Source organism: Dendrobates tinctorius, unplaced genomic scaffold (assembly GCF_039654945.1).
Source record: "Dendrobates tinctorius isolate UK_male_01 unplaced genomic scaffold, ASM3965494v1 ptg000116l, whole genome shotgun sequence".
In the NCBI taxonomy this organism is placed as follows: Eukaryota; Metazoa; Chordata; class Amphibia; order Anura; family Dendrobatidae; genus Dendrobates; species Dendrobates tinctorius.
This window is the reverse complement of record NW_027361784.1, coordinates 21,118,192-21,129,961: the sequence shown is the minus strand read 5'-3', so window position 1 is coordinate 21,129,961 and position 11,770 is coordinate 21,118,192. Positions and strand designations below refer to the sequence as shown.

Here is an 11,770-nt window from a genome sequence, read left to right as displayed (position 1 = left end):
CTTTTTGATAAAGCTAAGGGCGAAACGCGCGTCAAGGGTGACACGTGGCTCCAGAGCAACCAGGCACCATACTATATGGGTAAACGTGAAGAAGCTGTGATTTTACTTGACTCTTTTTTGTACTTTTATCGGCAGTATTTTGTGGGTTGGCTTTTATATACATGTAGCGCTATTGGTTTCTATGGCTGGTACAATTTTTGGTGTAAAATAACTGTATTTAGTGCCATCAAAGCTTTTTGCCTATATATATGTAATAGTATTGCCTTTTTATGGTCATTATAACACTTCTGTGTGAAATAATTTTGTTATGTGCCATTAAAGAGTCTTGCTGTTTTGGTTTGCACTGGGTACATATACTAATTAGGGTTGTATGATATACTTAATTTTAATATAAGAAAAACTTTTGTATACACTTATTTGTAATTAATTAATAAATAGTATTTTTACTTTATCATATTGTTGTGTACTTCATTGTACTTGTATGTATTGCACTCCTTTTCTTCTTTTGGCACAGAGCTGTGTATTTGTTGATGGAGCATAACTGTGTGTGGGGGGCATCAATAATGCAGAGTGGAATGTTTTATATGGCCATCTTTTTGTGTGTGAGGGCCATGAAAGGGTACTATACTGTGTGGGAACATTAACAGCCCTCACTAGGAGAACATTTCTGTGTAAGGGGGTATAAAGGACTGGGCGAGGTGTTAGGGTACTGGCTTAGCATAAAATAACATTTGTGCGATGTGCGGCGCAGTCTGTGTCCCTCTTTGCTATACCCTAAAGTTGGGAGATTTGGGGAGAATTGGTGGACGATAAGAGGAAATGATTTTCTGATAGCAGCTGAGATACAGAATAATTGGGCATTGCTGCGAGATTTCTGGTATTGAAAATCTGGTGCGATAATCTAAGTATCCGGCCAAGGAGCAGTGACGTGAGAGCAGAAATAGGGCAAAGTACAAGCAGCTCCAGTTTTTCTAGCCATTGGTCTGCGCTCTGCACCTCCTCGGCACCTGACTAGGAAGTTCTTTGAGAAATACCCATGTTTTCTTCTGCCAGAATTGACTGCTGGAATGCAGCATTCTGGGAACCGTAGTCCGGCGCTGAGTGATACGTTCTCTTATTACATGACGTGAATTGCATAAATCTGGATTTTATGTAGAGTCTTCTCTCCCAGTGTAAAACCCTGCAGGGCGTCGTGTCTGTGCCTGCGGTGGCAGCTCCGCACGGCGGCGCGGGATACGCTTTTTTTAAACTGAAAGCACTACGTCTCCCACGATCCCCTGCGGCTGGCTCTGAGGTTTCTCTCTGCAGGTTGCTCTCAGCGTCTGATGGAAAACAGAAAAGAAAATCTCTGCTCAGAGAGAATAATAGAGACGTCTGCCTCCTGGACTGCAGGGATAATGTGCGACTGCTGAGGCCATGGCTGTGGAGGGTGAGTGGCCGTCATCGCTGCCATTGTGGGCTGCAGCCTGTCTTAGTGGCAGCAGCTGGCATCTGTGGGTAAGGGCATGACGTCATGTAATTATAGCACTGGTCAGCTGCCAATCACTGCTCTGCGATGTGATGTCACAATGGGGGAAGATGCTGCTGACTGCGACTACATGGCTGCACTGGATAAAAACCTGTAGAGATGTAGCAGAGCCGTGCTTGTCGCCGTGTAGCAGTGCTGAGTTTGTCATTTCGTATAATCAGTTGCTTCGTGGAAACTATGCCTCTTCGCAAGGTGTATTATTATTGTGTGTTGGGAAAACGCAAATCTTTGGGTAATTGTTATCAGCAACACACTAATATATATATATATATATATATATACTAGCTGAAGAGCCCGGCGCTGCCCGGGCATAGTAACTAACTGTGGTTAGTTATAACAAATTATAATTATCCTCCATCCCATAGTCCCGTGCCCATATACCCATCATACATATCCACGATCCCATAGGCCCGTGCCCATATACCCATCATACATATCCTCCATCCCATAGTCGAGTGCCCATATACCCTCATACATATTCTCCATCCCATAGGCCCGTGCCCGTATACCCATCATACATATCCTCCATCCCATAGTCGAGTGCCCATATACCCTCATACATATTCTCCATCCCATAGGCCCGTGCACCCATCATACATATCCTCCATCCCATAGTCGAGTGCCCATATACCCTCATACATATTCTCCATCCCATAGGCCCGTGCACCCATCATACATATCCTCCATCCCATAGTCCCATGCCCATATACCCTCATACATATTCTCCATCCCATAGGCCCATGCCCATATACCCATCATACATATTCTCCATCCCATAGGCCCGTGCCCGTATACCCATCATACATATTCTCCATCCCATAGGCCCGTGCCCGTATACCCATCATACATATTCTCCATCCCATAGGCCCGTGCCCGTATACCCATCATACATATCCTCCATTCGGTAGTCGAGTGCCCATATACCCATCATACATATTCTCCATCCCGTAGTCCCATGCCCATATACCCATCATACATATTCTCCATCCCATAGTCCCATGCCCATATACCCATCATACATATTCTCCATCCCGTAGTCCCATGCCCATATACCCATCACACATCCTCCATCCCATAGTCCCGTGCCCATATACCCGTCATACATATCCTCCATCCCATAGTCCAGTGCCCATATACCCATCACACATGCTCCATCCCATGGTCAACCATTATGACATCATAATGAGCGGCGGGGCTTGCAACCTATGATGACATCGGCGTCGCCATGGCAACCATTATGACTTAATGAGGGGCGGGGCTTGATACACACTTTTTCCCCATTATGTAGATAGGGGCAAAATTGTTTGGTGAATTGGAACGCGCGGGGTTAAAATTTCGCCTCACAACATAACTTAGGACACTCTCTGGGTCCAGACGTGTGACTGTGCCAAATTTTGTGGCTGTAGCTGCGACGGTGCGGATGCCAAGCCCAGACACACACACTTGAGCTTGAAAATTGTAGATTCACTCTGAAGGCAAAACTATGAATTAACACATGTGGAATTATATAATTAACAAAAAAGTGTGAAACAACTGAAAATATGTCTTATATTCTTGGTTCTTCAAAGTAGCCACCTTTTGCTTTGATTACTGCTTTGAACACTCTTGGCATTCTCTTGATGAGCTTCAAGAGGTAGTCACTGGAAATGGTCTTCCAACAGTCTTGAAGGAGTTCCCAGAGATGCTTAGCACTTGTTGGTTCTTTTGCCTTCACTCTGCGGTCCAGCTCACCCCAAACCATCTCGACTTTAGTGTAGACTATAAATAAGTATTGAACACATCACCAATTATCTAAGTAAATGTATTTCTAAAGGTGCTATGGACATGAAATTCTCACCAGATGTTGGCAACAACTAATTCAATCCACACAGGGAAAGAAATCAAACCATAGATGTCCATAAATTATGTGCAATAATGAGAAATAACACAGGGAAAAAGTACTGAAATTTATGTGGTTCTTCGTACAAAAGCCTTTTGTTGGTGATAACAGCTTTAAGACACCCCCTGTATGGAGAAACTAGTCGCAGGCATTGCTCAGGTGTGATTTCGGCCCATTCTGCCACACAAGCACTCTTCATGTCCTGAAGGTCCCGTGGGCTCCTTCTATGAACTCTGACCTTTAGTTTCTACCATAAATTTTCTATTGGATTCAGGTCCGGTGATCGGCTCGGCCATTCTAGCAGCTTTTCTTTCTCTGAAAGTAATTGGGATTCTCCTTGGCCGTGTGTTTGGGATCATTGTCTTGCTGAAATGTTCACCCTCATTTCATCTTCATCATCCTGGTAGATGGCAACAGATTTTTATTAAGGATGTTTCTGTGCATTTGTCTTTTCATCCTTCCTTCAGTTATATGAAGTTTGCCAGTGCCGCATGCTGAAAAACAGCCCCACACCATGATGTTCCCACCTCCAAACTTCACTGTTGTTATGGTTTCTTTGTGGTGATACGAGTGCCTTTTGGCCTCCAAACTTGGTGGGTATTAAGACATCCAAAGAGATCAATTTTGATCTCATCTGATCAGAGTATATTCTCCCAGTATAACACAGGCTTGTCTCAGTGTTGTTGAGCAAACTTTAAACGTACATAAGCAAGCTTTTTGTTCAGCAATTGAGTCTTGCGTGATAAGTGTGCGTACAGACCATGGAGGTTGAGTGCATTACTTATGGTTTTCTTTGAAAAAAAATTGTACCTGCCGATTCCAGGTCTTTCTGTAGCTCTCCAAATGTGGTCCTTGGCTCTTAGGCAACTCTTTTCATCTAACTTTTCACTTCTCTATTTGAAATCTTGTGGGGAGCACCCTTGGATCCTTCAGTAGTTGATAAATTCTTCTGTAACCAATGACATCAGTATGTTTTGGAACAATAAGGTTGTGAAGGTCTTGAGACAGCTCACTGGTTTTACCCATCATGAGATTATTGTGTGGCACCTTGGTAATGAGACACCTTTTTACAGGCCATCAGTTGCACCAACTGATATTTTTAACTATGTTACAGGATTGCTTTCTAGTTACTGACACATTTCAGCTGGTGTTAGGACTTTCCAAGGTTTTTTGCACCTCTCTTTCTTCAAGTGTTCAATAGTGATTGGCTGCAGTTTTGTCGATGTGACGATGTGACGTCAGAGCTGCAGACAATAACAGACAGCGGGAGGAACGGCAGAGACCCAGAACTGATTATGAGTGACCACCGCACTCTAGACAGTGAATGATGTGGTAGTGATTATATGGTCTTCCAAAAGCCTGGCCTTTATTACTGCCTGTATGAAACCACAGATGTGCAGCATTTGTGTTTTACTGTCATGCTCCGCTCATCTGTGCATCGGAAGGTGACATCCTATTTACTGACACATTAGAATTAGATTCATTAATGTGGTAACACCCCACGATATCTGCTGAATGTGCCGGCTTCCCAGAAAGTAGCAGCAGAAGAAGACGGATAAAAGAGTTAGCCTATGTTCACACTAGGTGTTTTTTCAGCATTTTTTTAATGCAAGTCTTCAGCTGTGTTTTACAGTACCAGTGAAGTCTGAGATTTCAGAAATCTCATGCACACACACATTGTTTTTGTTTTTCATCAGTACTTTGTGCTTTGCCTGTTTTTTGGGGTTTTTTTTTGTACAATACAGCGTGTCACTTCTTTCAGCGGTTTTTTTTCAGCGTATTTCACCCATTGAAAGTAATGCGTGGTGAAAAATAAGTTATAAATCCGCACAAAAAAAACCGCAGGTATCTGGTTTTGCAGCATTGTTTGCACCAAAACCTGATAGGAGATTGAGGTTTTTTTTGTTGCTAAACTTTATAAGCAAGCACTAGAGACAAATGTAGCATGACAAAAACGTGCAAAAAAATGCAGCAAAACCTTCCTTTTTGCTGTAGCTTCTTTCCTGCCCAGAGATCAGAAAAACGCAGCAAAAATACCCAGTGTGAACATAGCCTGAGAATCTCTCTTGTGAGAGCACTGTAACTCTGAAATCTTCTCAAGCAACTCTTTCTTCAGCCAGCAATAGATACTACAGCACCGAGGCTAGACTGGCCGAATGGTGTAATAGTATGAACACCATCCAATTGCTGGGGTCTCCATAGTCGCCTGTTTCACACTTCAGTTTTTTTGTGTCAGTTAAAATCCGCCAAAATGGCGGAAAGCGGATCCGTTGCTAACTGATGTGAACGGATGGCACCGGACCGTTTTTTTTATGGATCCGTTCAATGAAGAACTTTAAAGGAACCGCAGCCCGAGGAGAGAGAGAATTTTTTCCGTCCGCCAGAAATGATTTCAGGGTTAAATTTCCGGCTGACTTCATTCCTCCGGACATGCGCACTGTAAAATGCAGATCCTGCAGCAAAAAAAAAGTTGCATGGTCCGTCCAGGCATGTCGGCGGACGCAAAAAATTTGGCGGATCCACAAAAAAACGGATCCAACGGATGGCCATCCGTCAAGATCTGCCGGTAATGCATCTCAATTGGGAAAAAACGGATCCGCCAAAAAAATGGCGGATCCGTTTTTTTAAAAAAAACGGCGGATTTTGACTGATGGTCAAAAACGGAAGTGTGAAACAGGCCTAATGCAGCAGTAGCACCGTACGCAGTGAAGAGTCAGTGACCCACAAAATTCAAACACAAAAGTCTCTTTAATGTGTTTCCTCACAGTATTAAAGGTCCAATCCACACAAGTGCATATAACTTCAGTGCATATAATTAATATCCATTTCACCATTTGCAGAATATATATTATACGTCATCCTTCATTTTACAGACACTAAACACGCCAGTCTTCCTCTGACAAGTTCCCGTGGGTGTCTATTCGCCGTAGCCAAGACTCTATTTACACAGCATTACATTTTGCAGGCACTAGACACGCTAGTCCTCTGACTAGTTCCCGTGGGTGTCTTTATCACAGTCTCTTTACTCACACAGTCGTACACAGTCCAGGATATCCTCCGGATCGCAGCCGGGCACCATATCCACCTGTTTTGCAATCGTTAAACACGACAGTCTTCTTTTGGGCACAGGACATCCACCTCCAGGCACAGGACTGTCCACCTCCGAGACCAGTCACCATGGGCGATTTGCATCTCTGTGTACACGGTGCGTTGCCAGACCTCTCTGGCCCTGAGACTCACTCACCTCACTAACCCTTTCCGGCAGGGCTTTTAGCACCGAAACCTGTGGCTTTCAGCCACATGGAAAACCTGGGTATGGCTATCTGTTTCAAACACAACATCCAGAGCAGGTTTTCTGTACGTGCGCCTTGGACACTGACATGTCCAAGACTAAGGGTATGTGCGCACGTTGCGGATTCTGCTGCATATCCACAGCGGATTTGGCCCTGCGGATGGTGTACAGTATCATGTACCTTGTACAGTATCATGGTGTACAGTACCATGTTATCCAATGTAAAATGAAAAACGCTGTGCACAGGCTGTGGATTTTTCTGCGGATTTGAGTCCGCAGCATGTCAATTCTTTCTGCGGAATCCGCAGTGTTTTTACACCTGCTCCTTTATAGAAATCCGCAGGTGTAAAAATGCAGGGGAAATCCATACAAAATCTACAGAAAATCCGCGGGAAATCTGCACTAAATCCGATGGTAAAACGTAGGTCATTTTACATGCGGATTTAGAAAAATCCGCAGCAGAATCCACAACGTATGCACATACCCTAACACTCACTTCTATTATCAGTCTGCATTGCAATCACAGCTACACCCATGACTGCCATGCACACCCAAGGCCTACATACACCTCTGTGCATATCCTGAGGAGAACACAGCGCCCCCCAGCTGTAACAACAACTTCTTGAAATGATCACACCTTTCGAAACTTGTCAGCTTGGAAATATGGTGAAACCTAAGGGCAGCATGTTCTAGAGTAGAAGCAGCTGGGCAAACTGATATCTAGGTTTGTGGGAGAAGATTCATTGGAATCCATGCATCTTCTGAGTTGAGGAGTCCAGTGGGCGGCTCTAATCAGTGACTGACATTCTTTCTAAAAAAAAAAAAACAGACTTTCAGTTTTCAAGTATTACAATAGAGTTTAGTAAGCAAAAAATGGATCCATAACAAATGAAAGTAAAATGGATGGCTAATTAACGGATCGGTTTTCCATAGATTTCAATGTTAAAGAAAAAATGATCCAGCGGAATTCAGTTATTTTATAAACAGACTAGAAAGTTCTCTGCACCGCTCTATTACCAACAGATTGCTGCAGGATCCGTTCTAAGGGATCATCACTAGACTTGTGAAACTAGACTAACACTTCCTGTTCTGGACTGAAGATGTTCAGCAGTCTCCTCTATACAGCAGATAACATAGGATCCAGCATTCACAATAGGTGATGTCACAGCTCACCTCCTCCTGTACAATGACTGATAACACCTCTATATACAGTAGATAACACAGGATCCAGCATTCACAATAGGTGATGTCACAGCTCACCTCCTCCTCCTCCTGTACAATGACTGATAACACCTCTATGTACAGTAGATAACACAGGATCCACCATTCACAATAGGTGATGTAACAGCTCACCACCTCCTACAATGACTGATAGCACCTCTATATACAGTAGATTACACAGGATCCACCATTCACAATAGATGTCACTAGAGTTGAGCAAAACGGGTTGGGCATGTTCAAAAGTCGGCGACTTTTGCTGAAGTCGGGTTTCATGAAATGAAACCCGACCATAGCGTGAGGTCGGCCACGAGGTCAGCGACCAGAGAGCCAAAGTGGTGTTTCAAATGATGCTTCCAGCGCCCTTTTTCAGCCAATGATGGAGGACGCACATTGTGGGCAACGCGATGACATAGGCATCGGTCACCACCATCTTTGAGAAGGGCATGCAAGTGATTGGCTGGCTTTGTGTGGCATCACAGAGGCTATAAAAGGGCGTGAACGCTGACCGACATCTTACTTCTGCCGATCTTAGCATAGGGAGAGGTTGCAGCTGCTGATTCTGTAGGAAGAGCGTTAGGCAGGGAAGAAGAACAAAAAAACTGCTTCTGCTGTTAGCGATTTCCACTTACAACACAACACTTTGTGTGCAGTGACAGGGGAGGCTCTATTTTTGTGCATCAGCTCTGTTGGTTATTAGGCTGCCTTATAAGGCTCCCTGATAGCTGCATTGCTGTTTGCACACTGCTGTGCAAACTGCTTTTTTTAAAAGCAAAAATACTTTTCTTCCTCTTTTCTGCACAGTTACCAAGCGTTCATTTTTCCACCCTTTTGTGTGCGCACTGTGCAGCAGTCCTGCTTATTAGGCTGCCTGCTGCCATACTTGGACTGAGAGCATCATTGTCAGCCTCCTAAAATCTATAGTGAGATTCAAATTCTCACGAATCCTATAGACACCCTACACCTTGTCATACACCATCCAATTTCAGCCTGTTACATTGAGGTAATCTCTACTGGGCCAGAGACAATAGTTCAGCGTCCTCAAATCTATAGTGAGATTCAAATTCTCACCAATCGTATAGACACCCTCCACCTTGTCATACACCATCCAATTTCAGTCTGTTACATTGACGTGTAATCTCTACTGGGCCAGAGACAATAGTTCTGCGTCCTCAAATCTATAGTGAGATTCAAAATCTCACCAATCCTATAGACACCCTCCACCTTGTCATTCTCCATCCAATTTCAACCTGTTACATTGAGGTGTAATCTCTACTGGGCCTGAGACAATAGTTCTGTGTCCTCAAATCTATAGTGAGATTCAAATTCTCCCCAATCCTATAGACACCCTCCACCTTGTCATACACCATCCAATTTCAGTCTGTTACATTGACGTGTAATCTCTACTGGACCAGAGACAATAGTTCTGCGTCCTCAAATCTATAGTGAGATTCAAAATCTCACCAATCCTATAGACACCCTCCACCTTGTCATACACCACCCAATTTCCGTCTGTTACATTGAGGCGTAATCTCTACTGGGCCAGAGACAATAGTTCAGCGTCCTCAAATCTATAGTGAGATTCAAATTCTCACCAATAGTAGATGCACCTTCTACCTTGTTTTACAGTACCATATAGCTGATGGTATTTTGGGTACATTTTCACAAAAATGAAGTATGGTGGAAGATGCCATGGAAGTGGGCGGGGGTTGCCAGCTGGTCCCAATGGTGGTGGTGGTGTTGCATCTGTTGGTAGTGGCAAAAGCACAATAGCACCTAAGGCAGGAGGTGTTGAGCCTGCATCATCGTCTGGCTCCACAAGGCCTCGAAGGCTCTCTCTTCTGGGAGAAGGTAAACCACTTTTAAAGCCGGAGCTTCAGGAACAAGTTTTGGCTTACATTGCTGACTCAGCCTCCAGCTCTCTCGCCTCCTCTTCTGAAGTTTCAAAAAATAAAAGCACTGAGTCGTCATTGGAGGCTCCTGGTCAGGAACAACACCTTTCCTTGTGTCCTTCACCCTACCAAAAGTGAAGGATGTGGCAGGCCACACTACCAATTACTCCATGGAGCTGTTTTCACATACCATGCCTGGGTTAGCAAGTCAAATCGTGAATTCCCCAGTCCAAGATGAATCTGACATGGAGTGCACTGATGCACAACCACTGCTAGATGATTCTGCTGGTACATTCACTGAGAGCACTACATTGTCCTCACAGTGTACTGAGCCAGAATCTGATCTTGATGAAACTCAGGTGCCCCTTCCCACATACTATACCACCATACACGGTGACACAGAGGAAGGTGCACATGAAATTGAAGAGGAGGTGATGGATAACCCAGTTGTTGACCCAGATTGGCATCCATTGTGGGAAGAGGGTGCCGCTGCCAATAGCTCAGAAGAAGAGGAGGAGGAGGATCCGCAGCAGGCATCGACATCGCAACAGCTGTTATCTGGCAGGACGGTAGCTGTCCAAAAAATGTGTTACAAAAACCAAAAGAGTTGCAGGACAGCTTGGCCAGACGGTCAAATTAGCACAGCGTGCAAGGTCTCAAAATGTCTTCCATAGTAGGAAGAGTGCAGTGTGGCACTTTTTTGAACAAAATCCTAATGATCAGGCAAAGGTTATCTGTAAGAAGTGCGCAAAGACCTTTAGTCGAGGGAAAAATCTGAGAAATTTGAATACCAGTTGCATGCTTAGACATTTAACCACCATGCACTTGCAAGCATGGACGGACTACCAAAACTCACGTACCACATGTGCACCTGCTCCAAATGAAGGTAGTCAACAACGCTACATCGCTTCCCCCACTGTAAGCCCACCGGTTAGCACACCAGCAGCAGCAAATGTCGAGGTGTCGCAAGGGCAAAGCAGTCATGGAATCACAATGTTATTGCTACGAAAGACTGAATCTAGGCCATCAGCAACACCACCCAGGGCTGTGGAGTCGGAGTCGGTGCTCATTTTGGTGGAGTCGGAGTCGGTATAAAATGGACCGACTCCGACTCCTAAAATATATAATAAATTGGGTACAGTAGTTCAATGCAGAATGTGCTGAATATTTTTTCATAGGAATTTGGGAAAGTTATGAAATGTCCTATAAATGATTGTTCTATTCCTGATCTAAGGCTACATTCACACAGCGTTTTTCCTGCGTTTTTTTGAGGATACGTTTTTCAGTTGCAAAAGCAGATCAGCTTTTTAAAAAACCTCATCACCTGAAAGGTTTTGAGCTCATAGATAATGTTTTCAATAGCAAAAGCAGATTAGAAATCTGCTCTATCTATATATCCATTTATCCATATCTGTCTATCCATATCATATCTGTACCAAAAAGAATGAAAGCCGGATAGCACACAGACTAACACTCCTTATTTTTAACACCAGTCAGGTACACCTCATAGCTGCCCAAAAGAACGCCCAGGACAGGCATTGCTCGTCTTCAGTAACACATCAACGTCAATTGATAGTTGGAATAAAGAGACTGCATTCATCACCACATCTTCTTAAGGTGCAGGCTTTATGTTCAAGTGTAGGGGTGTGCAGTATGAGGTTCTGCAGCAGCTGAGGTTTGCAGTATGAAATTCTGCGGAACAGTATGAGGTTCTGCCCCCCCCAGGTTTGATCCCGGCTATGCCCATATTGTGAATGTAGCCTGAGGATCTAGGCTTTATCTTAGCCGAGATAAGTCATAGTGTGTGTGTGTATATATATATATATATATATATATATACACATACAGTATATATATATATATATATATACAGTACAGACCAAAAGTTTGGACACACCTTCTCATTCAAAGTGTTTTCTTTATTTTCATGACTATGAAAATTGTAGATTCACTCTGAAGGC

General features: G+C 43.8%; 1 protein-coding gene across 1 annotated transcript in view; it reads left to right on the top strand.

Moving 5' to 3' along the window:
- Window positions 1-1,082: 1,082 nt before the first annotated feature.
- Window positions 1,083-11,770, top strand: part of SAMD12 (sterile alpha motif domain containing 12) — a 701,452-nt gene continuing 690,764 nt past the window's right edge. Inside the window, exon 1 of the mRNA XM_073590234.1 lies at window positions 1,083-1,429. Within this exon, the coding sequence (XP_073446335.1) occupies window positions 1,417-1,429 (13 nt within the window). The 5' untranslated portion in view covers window positions 1,083-1,416. The remainder of the gene's footprint in view (window positions 1,430-11,770) is intronic.